This window comes from Pempheris klunzingeri, chromosome 17, assembly GCF_042242105.1.
Source record: "Pempheris klunzingeri isolate RE-2024b chromosome 17, fPemKlu1.hap1, whole genome shotgun sequence".
NCBI classification, from domain to species: domain Eukaryota; kingdom Metazoa; phylum Chordata; class Actinopteri; order Acropomatiformes; family Pempheridae; genus Pempheris; species Pempheris klunzingeri.
In genome coordinates, this window is record NC_092028.1 from 1,485,609 (window position 1) to 1,501,845 (window position 16,237).

At 45.9% G+C, this 16,237-nt stretch overlaps 3 protein-coding genes across 3 annotated transcripts in view; 2 read left to right on the forward strand and 1 right to left on the reverse strand.

Moving 5' to 3' along the window:
- Positions 1–6,291, reverse strand: part of LOC139216250 (proline-rich transmembrane protein 2) — a 28,020-nt gene extending 21,729 nt beyond the window's left edge. Inside the window, exon 1 of the mRNA XM_070847339.1 lies at positions 6,211–6,291. Within this exon, the coding sequence (XP_070703440.1) occupies positions 6,211–6,291 (81 nt within the window). The remainder of the gene's footprint in view (positions 1–6,210) is intronic.
- The window catches only part of LOC139216276 (NACHT, LRR and PYD domains-containing protein 12-like), a 169,793-nt gene that overhangs the window by 40,817 nt on the left and 112,739 nt on the right, over positions 1–16,237 (forward strand). The gene's annotated exons all lie outside the window — the stretch shown is intronic.
- Positions 8,121–10,287, forward strand: LOC139216251 (zinc finger protein 358-like). The gene is made up of 2 exons (XM_070847341.1): positions 8,121–8,345; positions 9,213–10,287. Exons 1-2 carry the CDS (start codon positions 8,153–8,155, stop codon positions 10,262–10,264), a joined length of 1,245 nt encoding a protein of 414 aa, XP_070703442.1. The 5' UTR covers positions 8,121–8,152; the 3' UTR covers positions 10,265–10,287.

Genomic DNA, 16,237 nt, shown 5'->3' on the forward strand with positions numbered 1-16,237 from the left:
CATTTTACCTCGTAGAACACAGGAGTTGCAGGTTTAGCAATTAGCTTGTTTGTGTTTTTAGTAAAAGTGTTGGAACTGGTCCAGTAGATCACCTCAGCCAGCAGCCACCAAACGGGCTGCAATGGCTGCAACGTGATCCTTGTATAAAATATCTTTTGTTTAACCACACACAGCTGTTATGATGCTCTCTTCAAAGCCACCAGACTCCATTGACAAAAACAGTCATTTTACCGTGATCAATTAGTAAGTTTGTTTTATTGTGTTGGATCCAAACCAACCCTTTAAAACAACTGTCTCACAATAACACAGACACACTGACAGATGGAGGCAGCAGCTCCTGTGTCCTGTTCTCTAAAATCCCTGTTTTAGTGAATGTAGTCTGGTGTGTGTGCTGTTTGTGGTTAAACCAAAAGGATCTTCCAGGTCTCTCTCTGTAGGGATCCTTTCCATGATGCTGTCACACACTTAGAATAACACTCTGAGCCTGTCAGTGGATCAAACAAGCTCTTTTAGTGGACCTACTGTGATCAGGTGCAGTTGTCCCAAAGGATCACGTTGCAGCCATTGCAGCCCGTTTGGTGTCTGCTGGCTGAGGTGATCTACTGGACCAGTTCCAACACTTACACTTACTACCTACCAGTCATTTAAAATATGCACAAATAGGGCCCTGATTTACAAATATGTCAGTGTTACATTTTTGTGTGTTAGACTATTGGATTATCATCATTATTGATGTACTAACGTGTGACTGGAGCTCATTTCACTCAGTTTGTCGCCTGTCAGGTGGTTTAACGGTACAACAAAGCTTTTTGTTTCATAGGATCCTATCAGGGTTTCCTCATATAATCTGGACACCAAATCTGTCAGATAAATGCTGTGGAGCTGAGAACATGTGACATGCGAGCAGAGAAGCCACAGTCTGAATTAAAGCTGAAGTTGGGGGACACTTTCCAATTACCCCGTTTTGTCCTTTTTGACATGCGGCGCTGAAGAAAAGGTTAAAGGTCTGTAATGAAATGCTGCAGGATCATTAATGGGGGGCAGGTCTTTAAAAGGGGGCCGGGGGGGTCTAAACGGCCGACTCCCACAGCAATTAACCTGCTGTTGCTTTGGTTTGTGCTCTCGGTGAGTGGCAGGATTAGAGCGGCGTCGGACACTTAGGAGTCAGGGGGGAAAATTAGCAGGAAGAGAGGAGCATTAGAGCCATCAGGCCGCTGCTTTCAGCCCCGCGCAGCAGCGTAATGACTCTCTGATGATGTTTATTTCATAGCCAGCTCAGATATCGACCTCATACTATACTCTGACCACGGCTGCTCAGCCTCTGAATCCTCTGGAGTTTGTAGTTTTAGGGGAATAGACGAGAGTACATTTACTCAAGTGTGTACTTAACTACACTTATGAGGTACTTGTACTCCAGTCGAGTATTTTCATTTTATGCAACTTCATACTTCTTCTGCTATATTTAAGAGGGAAATACTCACAACAGTGTATGAGAGGCCACACATCCAAACACAGAGCGGGGGGAGGGGATTCAAGTTGTAAATTTAGGAGAACAAAAAACTCTATTATAGGAGATACAGGAGTTAAATTTACAAGAAAAACCTCACACAGTTACGATAAAAGAACCCAAATATTCTCTGGGATTGTTAAATCAAAACAACTCAGAAATTCTCTCAGATTAAAGTCTTAATTTGTGAGGCAAACATCCTAAAAATAGTGATTCTGGGCTTAAATCAGAGTTTCCTCAGGGTTAAATCCGATCATATAGTCCAAAAACCGACCAAAAGAAATCTTTAGTCACGTTTGAAGTTCTTTTACTACTACTTGTACTAATGTGGTGCACAAAGTGTCTAAAACTGGCTCCACACTGATGAAGTACAACAAGTATTCATTAGTGATAAACAGAGTAATATAACATTCTGCCTTCTGTCCATATTATATATATATATATCTTAGACTGGTGGTATTTCTACTGTTACTACACTGAAGGATCTGAGTGCTTCCTCCACACCTGCCTGTTTAGTCTTTGGACTTGATATCATTTGAGATACAGACTGTTCCAAAATACGCTGAGTCCCAATCAGCCTGTTTAAAGAGTTTTAATGTCAGAAGGACATTTGAAGAAAAAAACAGGGTCTTAGGATAAATTGATTTTAACCTGGACACAGGTTTTGAACAGAAGACATGCAGGAGCACCGACCAACAGCAGTGGAGGAAGAACTCTGATCCTCTTCACTGCAGTCAAAGAACAAATGTGGAAATACTCTCAGCATAAAGGTTCATAGCTTCAAACCTTCATATATGAAGAGTGATGAAGAGTGTGACCTGTTTAACTCTGACGTGTGTTTACACCGTCATCATCATCACACAGCAGGTGTGTGTGTGGTCAACAAAAAGACCTCTGGAACTTAAAGAGAGCTCTGGTGTTTCTCCCTCCGGGTCCTCTGTGTCCACATCCTGGTGTCTGAGTGACTGGTAGGTAGTAAAAGTGTTGGAACTGGTCCAGTAGATCACCTCAGCCAGCAGCCACCAAACGGGCTGCAATGGCTGCAACGTGATCCTTTGGGACAACTGCACCTGATCACAGTAGGTCCACTAAAAGAGCTTGTTTGATCCACTGACAGGCTCAGAGTGTTATTCTAAGTGTGTGACAGCATCATGGAAAGGATCCCTACAGAGAGAGACCTGGAAGATCCTTTTGGTTTAACCACAAACAGCACACACACCAGACTACATTCACTAAAACAGGGATTTTAGAGAACAGGACACAGGAGTTGATTTCTCAATCTGTTAGTTTGTTTGTGTTATTGTGCGTTAAATAAATATTTTGTTTAATCTGAACTAACCCTTTAAATCACCAAAGTCACACAATAACACAAACTAACAAACCTATCGAGGCAGCAGTAGACCAGCAGCTCCTGTGTCCTGTTCTCTAAAATCCCTGTTTTAGTGAATGTAGTCTGGTGTGTGTGCTGTTTGTGGTTAAACCAAAAGGATCTTCCAGGTTTCTCTCTGTAGGGATCCTTTCAATAATGTCAGGGTGATCTACTGGACCAATTCCAACACTTTTAGGACCTTCCAGTCATTTAGACACCAGGATGTGGACAGATAGGACCCAGGGGTAAAAATATCAGAGTTGGCCTTTGAGCTACATTATCAGCATTTTCAGATTGGGCTGAGGCCATCTGGACCAGAACAGCTCTGCTGCAGGGCCCGAGAGCTCCAGCGTTATTCATGTGTGGCAGCCGCTTGGAGGAAACATCTGAAAAGGACCCGTTTTGGTTTGTTGTTGTGACCCAGGGAAGCAGAAATGAGCGTCTCGCCCCGCTGACTGTCTGAGTTTGTGTCTCCTCTCCGTCAGCTGCCACCTCGGCTTCATCACACTCTTTGACGACGGAGCAGATTTTGGAGGCGGCCATGTCACTGTAGCCTCACACACTTCGATCCACAATAAAGCAGAGACTCTGCCACTTATTTTACCTCCTCACTGAGTTTGTTCTGCTCAGCCAGCCGGTATGTTTAAAACTAGTCCAACAAACGTCTGTATGAGTGTTTCCACATTTTAAAAACCCGACTGCCTTCAACATTTATACATTTTAAGTCTTTTATTGAGGAAAAATGCCATTTATGTGATTAAAGTGCCTATTAAAGCTTCTCCAGTGTGAAGATTCGCTTTTAGATTGAACACTTTTGTGTTTCTTCACCGTTGGTCCGACAAAACAGTGAATCTGACAGTGAAAATAATCGTGAGTTGCAGCCTTATTTTGATCATTGTGTCCCCATGGAGGGAGGACGTGGCACGAATGTTAACACAAGCAGCAGTGATCCAAACTAACCGAATTCTCTTTTTTCCTTACGGGAAACAAAAGGAAACAGCTAAACTACAAATATGATGCAGGATCAGTAATTATTCCTGCTTGTGTAGAAAAATACAAGAATAATAAATGACATTTGGTGTGCAGCACCGGAGCTGGAAAACTGGGATGTATTGCCGGGAATGCAGCATGACTCCAACCACATTTAATACATAATTAACACACACTGATGCATGAGCATGACACACACACACACACACACACACACACACAAACACACACACTTGCTGTACAAATGCACCAAATCAGACAAAAGAAAAGGGGAGAAATCCAGATGGAGGAGTGATGCAGGCTGAGCTGAAGGAAGCCGACACACCCACTGACTTTCTGTAGCAGCAGCAGCAGCAGACACACACGTTTTACACACCCAACACGTGAAATTAGCATGTTTTCTCCCCACAGCAGCCGAGCTCTTACCTGGTCCTAGTCTACAGGAAGCTGCAGGGTGACGATCATCTCTGCAGGAGGTCCAATCCTCTGGTGTGAGTGCAGCAGCAGTAGTGGAAAAACAGGAGTCAGGCTTCAACACCCTGTCAGAGCTTTAAAGAAATGGTGGAATGGCTCTTTAGCCTGTTCCTGTTGTTTTTTCTTTCAGATTTATTACTGTTCTGTAGATTTCTGGTGATGCAGAGAGGTGGGAAGTCGCTGCAGCAGCTTCTGTCTGTTCCACTGCAAGAGGTAAAAGGAAAGGGAGGGGTGCTTTAAGAGTGTGTGTGTGTGTGTGTGTGTGTGTGTGTATGAAGGAGGCAGCACTTGCAGTACAGTAGCTTCTTTCCTCTCCATCTCCCACCAGGGTGAAGCTGGACTGAAGCTGAAGCCACTGCCTGTCTACACTTTCACAATAAAAGACTTGAGCAGTAAAAGCACTGATACCGCAGCATTAATCACCTTTAGTTAGAGTCACTAAAGCTGTCAGATTGACGCCATGTCTTTCTTTTTGTCATTTTTAATTTAGAGTGTGTTTAACCTACAACCATACGATATACATACTCTTATTTTGAAATCAGACGAGCCCGCTTCCTGTGTCCTCCTGGCTAAAAATGGCTGACTCGCTGCACCGTTTTTCTGTCCCCATCCTGCTGTGTTTCTGCTGACGGAGCACAAACCCAACAATGCACCAGTCACAGGCTCTGCACTGGGAACCAAATCAATATTCATACGGTTCATTATTATTAGCGCTCTGATCAGGTATCAATAACTGAACCTATGAGTCTTTATGTGATCTTTCTATAATAGATAAATACAGAGATGTTAAGAAATCAACTTGACATTTAAAGAAATAAGGTCTGTACGGTGTCAGTGTCTGGATGTAAAGAATGTAAAGAAATAAAGATGGCGGCTGGTTCAGGGTCCGACAGGTGAGCCGTCTACCTGTCCGCCTCGACACGTGTGAGTGAGGGGAATAAGAGTTAGTGTTATTCGCTCTCTGATAGCGATCTGGTTATGGGTCAACATGGAGGCACGTACGGCAAGAGGAGAGTGCCAATCCTCACCACTTTTCATACTTCCTGTGCAGAACAGAAGAATCAGCGCAGCGCCGTGAAAAGTGGCTTTCACAATAATTGGCCCTTTGTGCTTGCCATACGAAGAACCATGATAGGAACCCATATGGGGAAAAATCTGTCCGGTCGTCAAACAGCGAGACACGAATAAAGTTTAGATCCTGTTTGAATTGTTCCCTGAATCTCTCACATGATGATTCTACATGTGAGTAAAGTCTCAGTTTGTGGTGAAGAACCGTTTAGTTTGGCGTCACACCGCTCAGTGAGCTTCATCCTCTGGTCTCCTGCTAGCTAGCGAGCTAACTACGCTACGCTAACGCACCGTTATCTGAGCTGCTGTGTTTGATCACAGACTCCTGGTCCTTTGACCAGAAGGACCAGAAGGATCAGACCCTCCACCTGCTGCTGGGACCACATCCTGATACCAAACACACTCAGAGCAGCTTCAGCGCCGCTAAAGGCTAGCTGGACGCCACGCCACGACGGGTGTCGTCTCTCTGATGACGTATTTTCAGTTTGACGCTTCAGTTTTTGAGACGTTGCCGACTTGAGAAATGTCTGGTCGACCGTTAAACATCATGTGTGTGATTCATGGAACAATTCAAACAAGATCAAACTTTATTTGTCTCTGGCCGCTGACGACCTGACAGTATTCTTCTGGGGCCTCCTGCTGTGTTGTGGACCTCTGAGTCTGAGGTGAAGCAGCCGAGTGTGTCAGAGCTCCAGGAAGTCTCTGCTGACCAATCAGCAGCTCAGGTGACAGAGGGCTGCTTCTGCCTCTCTGGCGCCCCCTGTGGTGATGTCCTGTAACTGCAGGTGTGTTTTCACCTCACCTCCTCCCTCCTTCTCCCCTGGCTCTTCTTCCTCCCCTCTTCATCCTCCTTCTTCTCTTCCACTCTTTGCTCTTCCTCCATCTCCTCCTCTTCCTCCTGCTCTTCTTCCTCTCCTTCTCCTCCTCTTCCTTTTCCTCCTCCTCCTCTTCATTCTCCTGCTCTTCTTCCTCTCCTCCTCCTCCTCCTTTGCTTCCTTTCTTCTTCCTCTTCCTCCACTCCCTTCTCCTCCCCCCTTTGCTCTTCCTCCCCCTCCTTCTTCTCCTCCTTTCTTCTTCCTCCTCCTCCCCCTCCTCCTCTTCTTCCTCCTGCTCTTCTTCCTCTCCTCCTCCTCCTCTTCCTCCTTTCTTCTTCCTCCTCCTCCACTCCCTTCTCCTTCCCCCTTTGCTCTTCCTCCCCCTCCTCCTCTTCATTCTCCTGCTCTTCTTCCTCTCCTCCTCCTCCTCTTCCTTTTCCTCCTCCTCCTCTTCTTCCTCCTCCTCCCCCTTTGCCCTTCCTCCCCCTCCTTCTTCTCCTCCTTTCTTCTTCCTCCTCCTCTCCCTTCCTCCTTTTCATTCTCCTGCTCTTCTTTCTCCTCCTCCTCTTCCCTTTCCTCCTTCTCTTCCCCCTTCTCCACCCCTGCTGTCCCCCCCCCCCCCCCTCTTCTTCCTCCTCCTCCTCCTCCTCCTCCTCCCCCCCAGAGCCTTTGGTGCTTTTTAAATGTCGTCTTTCATTTGAGAAGATTTAACCATTCATTTTTCACCATTCATGTTTCGACGATTATTCAGAAATCAAAGCTGTTTGATCAATGAACTAATCAGCGCAGTGAATTCTTCCATGTGACTGGGAGTAGAGGAGTGTCTGTGTTCATCAGGAGCTCAGTTATAGGAGATTAAACATGCAAAGTCTTAATGGAATAAAGAACAAAGATGAACTGAGTGTTTCTCGTGTCTCACTTCACTGTTTCATTTGGAGAGTTTCGCTGTGGAGTTTATTGAGAGTAATACTGAGTGTTTGCTCCCCTCCAGTGGCCACAGTCAGGAACCGTAACCCCACGTTTTAAACTTGTCAAACTGGGGGAAAATCCAGCAGCACCCACTCCTGACAAACACTACATATCCCATCAGCCCTGACCAAACTAAACTGTATCACAGCAACCACACACTCATTGTTGAAACCCCCAGATCTCTCTTTAAGTTTCCAACCAAGGATCTGACCTGTAGTATGTTTTAAAGATGTAATGTTAAAAACAGGATAATACACATGATTTAAATCTGTTTAAATGTTGGACCTCCTTTATCTACACAGAACCGGTGTAGATACAGTAGAATATAGTGTACGTCAAGTGTGGTGTTTGATTGTGCTTCAGGCATCAGACATCAAAAATCACTACAATGTTCAAACAAAGTTTCAGAGTGAGAAAATATGAAGAAACGGTAGAAGACTGATGGATAAAATGATCATTTTCTTACAGTGTCATAGTGTGGGCTACAACTTTGACTAGTCAAACACTTTTCCTACCTTTCGTGTCAATAAAGTTCATCTTTAAGATACATATTTTGATCATATTGAATCGGTAAGATAGTGACCTGCTGATTTTCATGAAATCCCCCAAATGTCAAATAAATAGATGAATAATAATTTAAAAACTCATTATTTTCCTGATAAGAAACAGTTTGAAAGAATATATATATATATATATATATATATATATAAAATAATATGACTATCAATGTCAACATGTATAACTTATGATTGGTGTGATTATTACAAACAACAGTAACATAGTGTTCATTTTTATGTGTAAAGTGTATTAAGAATGTTTTTGTAAATTTAGATTATTTTTACGCTTTTATTGTGAAGGAACGCCGAGTGCGGACAACAGAACGAGCTTTTCCGGTCCCGTTTGTTGTTGTCCGGTTCTGTTTCCGGTGTGGATGCTGCCGCAGCTGTTCATGGTTCCAAAATGACCAAACTGCAGCTACTGAACGCCTACCTGACGGAGCGGCTGACGGTGGTGGTGAAGGAGATCCTGGACGTGGTGGAGGACACGGTGACCGAGTACCGGGAGGAGACCGCCAGGACCAAGCGGGAGAACGAGAGCCTGCGGAGGCAGCTGCGGGACATCCTGCTGCTGGAGGCCGAGACGGAGTGGCTGAGTAAGGGCCGGGCTAGTCAGCTAGCTCCGAGGCGAGCTGTGCGGGAGCAGCGTTCCAAACTGCCCTGAAAAATAAGTCCAGTTTAATCTTTCAAAGCGAATTCATTTTAAATACCGACTGTAACACGGACTTTAAGCTTCGCACGTGTAGTCAAGCAGCCGGTTTTAAATTCGGCTCCCGTAAGTTACACCAATTTGGTCTAAATTTGACGACAGGTGTGACTAATCGTGGTCATTTGCTTGTTAACATCCCCTTTTCCCTCCGAGCATCAGCTGAGGTTCCGACATTGGAGTCAGCTATTGAAAATGGGAAGCGCTGCTTTGATGATCATCTGAAATGTGCCGAATTAACTTTTGAAATGCACCTTTAGAGAATTTGTTGAAATTACAAATGATGTTGAGCTCTATGTTTCACCTAAGACAACATTAGATTGATTTGCCCAACTATCGAATGGAGTCTGGCGTGACGTTCTCTCTCGGCAGGTCAACAGATCCTCTGTTGTGGGCTCCTGGCAAACCAGCGTACTTGATTAAACTTTAATGCACTGGCTTATTCATGTTTCCATTAAAGGGGAATTCCGTGTATATTTGCATTATTAATTACCGCTGGGCAGCACAAACTGATTTATAAGTAGAACTCCATCCATGTTGCTCTAGACTTGAGACTACTGAGGGGGTTCACTTTTAGTTTGCAGGTTTAAAGCCTTAAAGGCACAGTCCGTGAATACAAAGGGTGGAGTTTATTCTATACAAGTGTGTTGGAGCACAAGTGATTGAAGCCTGCTGGAGGAAAGTGTCCGCCAAAACAATCTGCTGATGGTTGTTAATACTGCCATATTGACTGTTGTGTTGTTGTCCGTTCTTCCAGGGTCGACCAGGTCCAGTCTTGGTTTTGTGACCCCTGAGCAGCTGCCCCGGGACCAGGAGCCGAGGCCCCGATCAGAGGAGCCAGACTCCACCCTGAAGCAGCCCAGACAGCCTCCGGCCAACACGGCCAAGCCGACACATGAGCAGCTGGTTTCTGTGCAGTTACTGTCGGTCCAGAGCGACACGTCCCCGGGGCCGATGCTCCCGCCGGGGGACAAGAACCCCGCTGAGGCCTGGGAGCCGGCGCTGAAGCCGGACCCTCAGCTGGAGGCGTTTGGGAAAGCTTCGCCTCTTCCTTCTCACTCCTCCCTGATTCCTCCCCCCGCCTCGGGCCCTAAAGTCCACGTTGAGGTTCCTGCTCTCAGAGAGGAGCCCCGGGCCCGGGCCCCCGCTCTCATCAAGACCGAGCCCGAGGAATACAAAGTGACTGAACCCGAAGGTCACACGGACTCTGTGAGCGCACACACTGGCGGCACACAGGAGCACTCGAGTTTCAGAAACAGAACCGAAGCAGACAGGACGGCGGCGGTGCACGCAGAGCCCCACGAGCCTCGTCGGAACAGGAAGTCCTCTCAGGAGAAGGCTGCAGCTGACGACGGCTCAGCGGCGGGTTTCATCCCCGAGCTCGTCCATCGCTGCCCCCGCTGTGGCGAGGCGTTCGGCCAGGCCGGCAGCCTGCGCCTCCACCTGGAGCAGAAGAGAAAGACCTACGCCTGCGAGTGGTGCTGCAAGTCCTTCGCGCAGTCGGCCGACCTGCGGCGTCACCTGCGCACGCACACGGGCGAGAGGCCGCACCGCTGCACCTTCTGCTCCAAGAGCTTCAGCCAGAGAGGAAACCTGCGGCGACACCTGCGCATCCACACGGGGGAGCGGCCGTACAGCTGCCCCTTCTGCTGCCGCACCTTCAGCGACGGAGACACCATGAAGAAACACAAACGCACGCATTCAGGAGAGAAACCGTACCGCTGCGCTCAGTGCGCCAAGACGTTCACCAGCGCCAGCGGCCTGCAGATACACTTGAAGAAGGACATGTGCTTCGTGGCCAACGCCTGATTGGTCGGTTCAGGAGCAAACAGAGGCGTCACTCCGCTGAACTCTGCTTTTACTGAAGCTGAGAGCGTCACAAGCCAGCGGGCCGCAGACAGAAGCACGTTGAAATACCTGTGGTTCTGATCTGTTGTCAGCCAACAGCTTAACGTCCCTGCAGGCAGCAGTCTGTAAACTGGTGAAAGTGATTTTCAACCAGAGTTGGAAGAAAAGCTCAGATTCTAAACAAAGTATAAAACAGGAAAATGCAAATACCACAATGTAGAAAGTCACCGGTGCTTCTAAAAGTATACAAGTGCAGAATATTTATTGGCAAAATAAACTTCAAGTCAGTCAGTACATGTTCTGCAGAATGGCCCTTTTCACTGTGGAGTATTATTATGTATGTTATACATATGTATGTGGATTATTATTGCTGATGTGTGCTGTTTAATCTTTAAGAATTAATCATGTCTCATAATCGGATCACGTTTTTATGTGAAATCCTAATCTAGTAAATCATAGTATCAGGAAATACTCCAGTATAAGTACCTCAGAGTTATTGTTTGTCAACGTGGCAAAATCCATCCATCAAGTGTCCGTGCAGACGTGAAGATGCAGTGGAAACATGTTTGGCGCCCGCTGGCTTGTGGTGCAGCGCTTCACTGAGGCGGAGAGTAACAACCTGAATAGTCGGACTTCTGAGGACTAGCGGCGCCTGTCGAACCGTAACGTGCAGCCGACAAAGACTTGTTCACATTCCTGCTGACTCTTTCCCTTCGTTCCTCCTGCTGAGCGTCTTTAAAGCACTTTGTGTTCTCCCCATCGGGACGAGGTGGAGTTTATAGGCAGCTACAGTCGCACTGACCTGATCAAACATGCCTTCATGTTTACTTATCTATTTATTTTTAGCTCTTTAAAGCCTAACTCCTGTTTCTCCCCCTGGTCCTCTGTGTCCACATCCTGGTGTGTGAGTGACTGGTAGGTAGTAAAAGTGTTGGAACTGGTCCAGTAGATCACCTCAGCCAGCAGACACCAAACGGGCTGCAATGGCTGCAACGTGATCCTTTGGGACAACTGCACCTGATCACAGTAGGTCCACTAAAAGAGCTTGTTTGATCCACTGACAGGCTCAGAGTGTTATTCTAAGTGTGTGACAGCATCATGGAAAGGATCCCTACAGAGAGAGACCTGGAAGATCCTTTTGGTTTAACCACAAACAGCACACACACCAGACTACATTCACTAAAACAGGGATTTTAGAGAACAGGACACAGGAGCTGCTGCTCTGCTGCTGCCTCCATCAGTCAGTGTGATTATGTGACTGTGTGACTGTTATTTTAAAGGGTTGGTTTGGATCCAACACAATAAAACAAACTTACTAACTGATCACGGTAAAAGTCTGGTGGCTTTGAAGAGAGCATCATAACAGCTGTGTGTGGTTAAACAAAAGATATTTTATACAAGGATCACGTTGCAGCCATTGCAGCCCGTTTGGTGTCTGCTGGCTGAGGTGATCTACTGGACCAGTTCCAACACTTTTACTACCTACCAGTCACTCAGACACCAGGATGTGGACACAGAGGATCATGGGGGAGAAACACCAGAGTTCTCCATCAAAGGTGTGTGTTTGTGATGTAGCACTGAGGAGGATGAACAGAACATCCGTCGTCTCTCTGCTCTGTGAGCGACGGCTGCTGGTTTCCAGATGTTAACTTGAGCGGCGACGCCAGCCGCCTGCCTGACTGATCATGTGACCGAGGGACTGTCGAGGTGCAGATTTACTGGAGTTTGTGTTTTAAGTGATAAAAGGACGACGTTCATAGTTACCCAGCAGACTGGTCGCTGCAATACTGAAAATAGAATGATATTTATTTTCTGTTTAGAAATCAGTGTTAGCCGTCTCGGTTTCGTCTGATCTCAGCCTTGGAAATATTCCTGCTTTTGGCGACAGCTGATTGTGATGCATGATGGGAAACTGCCGCTTCAGGCCGCAGGTGTTTCTCAGAGGAGAAGAGCGAACGTGTGCTGAGCTGTGAAGACAGACAGACGTGATGAGGAGTTACTGTGTGAATGTGTGTCTGCTGAGCCCGTTCTGTGTGATCGTCAGTATTTTGTATTTATGTGAAACATCTTTTTTAGGCTAAATAAATGTTCAGTGAAACTGTCGAGCTTCTGATTTCTGTGGTTTGATCATAAAATCTCTACATTTAGATTTTAACAAGGAACCATTTTCACTTAGTGGAAGAAAACGAAGTAGACGACGTTCACAAATCAGAGGTATTTGTGTTGTACTTGAGTCTTTCTGCTGCTTTCTACCGTCTGCCTTCATCTGGCAGCTTTAGTTTGGTCACATATTAAGAGTTTAGAGTGCTGCTCTGAAAATGTTCCTCCAGTAAAGGTCTGAGAGTCTAATGAGGAAAAAGTGTCTAAAGAGTTAAAGTGAAAGTCCTGGGAGCAGTAAAGTGTCTGTCCTAGATTCTATCAGTAGATTATTGATCCACTCAGCGTTTGGTTTGGAAAAATGGTGAGAAACATGATCACAATGAGCCCAAAGTGACAAACAGTCCACAGCTCAGCGTTATTAAAAACTCCTTCACATGACTGAGATCACAGAGCAGAAGATGTAGCTGAAGCTGTGGGACACGTGGGGCAGTAAACACATCTACTGTGGGCTGTAGTGGAGCAGACTCACAGGAAGCAGGCGTCCGTGGTGCCGCCGGGTCGAGGCCTGCAGGCAGCAGGTATTCACGCTGCGGGGGCTTCGTCAGTCTCAGTCTACAGGCAGGACGTCAGCGTATTGATTGTTCACCGGTGGTGCCAATCGATCAGCTCAGTGACCTAAAGGCCTGCGTGAGGACGGACAGTGTGACCTCTGGTCTGTACAGAGGACGGCACAACAAGCATCCACAGCTCCTCCAGTACTGCTACAAGTACAGCACCAGAACAGTCTGCTGGCTGGGTAGAAGGGAGGCAACAGAACCGGAGGGGCACAGGCCAGGCTCGGAGTCTAATCCAGAACCGGGGGCAGGCAGACAGACAGAAGCCAGGAAGGACACAGGCGAAGCTCGTGGTCAGGAACAGAAGGCAGGTAGTTACCAGGGCAGAGACGAGGAGCGGCAGTCAGGGGACATCAGTCCAGACATGAAGCTAAGACGGTCTGGTACTGAGGGAGGTCAGTCTACTGCTGAACCTTAAACAGGCAGGTGAGTGCAGGTGGGGCACCAGGTGAGGGTGGCTGTCACTGATTGGAGGGTGTGGCCAGGTGAGCAGCTCAGAGAGTGGAGGATGACCAGCAGCAGACTGTGGCAACTTGACAAACACACTCATTATATTTTAAATACTTCATATTGTATAACTAGCTGTCTGATTTAGTCCAGATGAACTTGGAAACAGCTCGTGAACTTGATTAGAGTTACAATAATGAAATGGTGCCCCCCCCCCCCTAACTAAATGACCTGACTGTTTGAATCTCAAATAGAGTCATATTTCTGGCACATTGTACAATACTGTGTGCAGTAATATAAAACAGGGAGGTGTCACAGACAGAATCATCACATTGTTAATATGAAGTCAGCAGAGAGCGATGAGTTGTTTTCTCCTGGAGGCAGCGCTGCCATCTTTCTCTTTCTCCGTCTCTTCCTTGTGTTCATTCATCTTTCAGGTGTCGTCGCCTCAGTTTAAAAGTGAGATACAAGCCAGTTGTTATTTTTATTTCTATCTATTTATCGCCCAAAATAACATGAGACAGTAAATGAAAAGACTGGAACAAAGGTAAAGTTTGTGTTGGGTGTTCTACCAGTAATGATTCTCTCCCTCGTGCACCTGTTTTTCTCTGTATAAATAGATTATCTTTATCAAATGGAACATACGTATAGTTTATTGTTGTGGCAGGAAAACACAGTTTGGTTGATCAGCTAATCGGCAACGTAATTTATAAACACTCATTATGTTTTGTGCAAAACTCTTCATTTGTGATAATGTGAGTGGTAGCTGTCAGATAAGTGCTGTGGAGGAAAAGTACTGTTATTTCCCTTGTAGATGTGGTGGAGTAGAAGAAGAAGGTAACATGGAAAGAAAGCGGCCAAGTAAAGTGTAAATACACTGACACAGTTGGAGCCATCTGACAGCATTACAACTGTTACTGGGTTAGGTGACCAAATGGTTCCTGCCTTACCTCTTTCCTTTTTGCATTAACTATGGAGGAGACTTTACACTGGAAAACCAAGTAACTGAAATATTATGTTGAGCCTGCATGACGCACTTCCTAAGGTATTCACAGGTGTATTATAAATGTCCATACAGTCTCCTAAGTCACAGAAGGACATGGACTGAATGAATGATGATGAATAGTCTCTTCTACATGTGTTATACTCTCACATGGCTGGTGAACATTTGCAGAAGCTGTTGTGGAGGTGCTGCTGTCCTCAGAGGGGGCTGCAGGGGGCAGTAGTGGCTCACACTCACCTGAGCGGCGTCACGGCGTCACAACAAACCCAAACTCACACGTCTGTCCGTGTTGCATTCCAAATTTATTGTTGCGTCGTACATAAAACACCTGATATAAATGTAAGAACAACTGTAAAGCACAAGATCAGTGTAAACAACGATATCGTTTAGAAAGCCACACTCATACATTCAGTCGTGCATAAGAGATGAACAATAACACTGTAAACGTCAAACAGGAGCCGTACCTGAATGTGTCCTTGATTTAGAAAACAGGCAGGGGGGGGTACAGAGATATAAAGAAGTATATCAACATATTGCATCATGCAACAACAAGGAAGAACCACTTGTATTGATATCATCATCATCACCATCATCATCGTCATCACGGCAACAGCAGGATGCAGTTTATTTTTTCACAGTTGTATTAAGGAGTGCAGTATAGACGTGATCTGTGCGTTAGAGATAACAAACATCTGAGGTGATATGAGGGAAGTTCAGACTTTAGCAGGGTTTCACCGACTGGAGGCCTTCACAGGTTCTAACTGGGAGATGCTGATGGTTCACGCTTCCTGTTCAGGACCTTCCTGTAGCCTCAGCTGACCAATAGTAGACGCTGATATGATGGGCTGATGTGGGAGCAGAGGTGAAAGAAGTCCTCAGAAGTAGCAATAGCATGGTGTAGAAGCACTATGTTTGGACTGTTACTTAAGTATTAGCATCAAAATGTGCTTAAAGTACCAAAAACTAAAAGTACTACTTCAGAATGGCCCATTTAAGAATAAATTAGCTTCATCCTCAGTCTGTTAGCATGATATCATGACCTGGGACCTGTTAGCTTTAGCCTCAGTCTGTTAGCATGATATCATGACCTGGGACATGTTAGCCTTAGCCTCAGTCTGTTAGCATGATATCATGACCTGGGACATGTTAGCCTTAGCCTCAGTCTGTTAGCATGATATCATGACCTGGGACCTGTTAGCTTTAGCCTCAGTCTGTTAGCATGATATCATGACCTGGAACCTGTTAGCTTCAGCCTCAGTCTGTTAGCATGATATCATGACCTGTTAGCTTTAGCCTCAGTCGGTTAGCATGATATCATGACCTGGGACATGTTAGCCTTAGCCTCAGTCTGTTAGCATGATATCATGACCTGGAACATGTTTAGCTTTAGCCTCAGTCTGTTAGCATGATATCATGACCTGGAACATGTTAACTTTAGCCTCAGTCTGTTAGCATGATATCATGACCTGGGACATGTTAGCCTTAGCCTCAGTCTGTTAGCATGATATGACCTGGAACATGTTTAGCTTTAGCCTCAGTCTGTTAGCATGATATCATGACCTGGGACATGTTAGCTTTAGCCTCAGTCTGTTAGCATGATATCATGACCTGGAACATGTTAGCATGATATCACGCCCTGGGACCTGTTAGCTTTAGCATGTTAGCTTTTCTCTACAAACAACAAAATCTTGTCATAGGAGTCATTTTCAGAAGAAACCGTCGACATTAAGCTACAAACTGACACCTGACACGTGTTGCTGTGTGGCAGGC

Coding starts and splice junctions, on each gene's coding strand:
- LOC139216251 (XM_070847341.1), top strand. CDS start 8,153: ATGACCAAACTGCAGCTACTGAACGCCTACCTGACGGAGCGGCTGACG. Junction 8,346..9,212: donor GGCCGAGACGGAGTGGCTGA/GTAAGGGCCGGG, acceptor CCGTTCTTCCAG/GGTCGACCAGGTCCAGTCTT.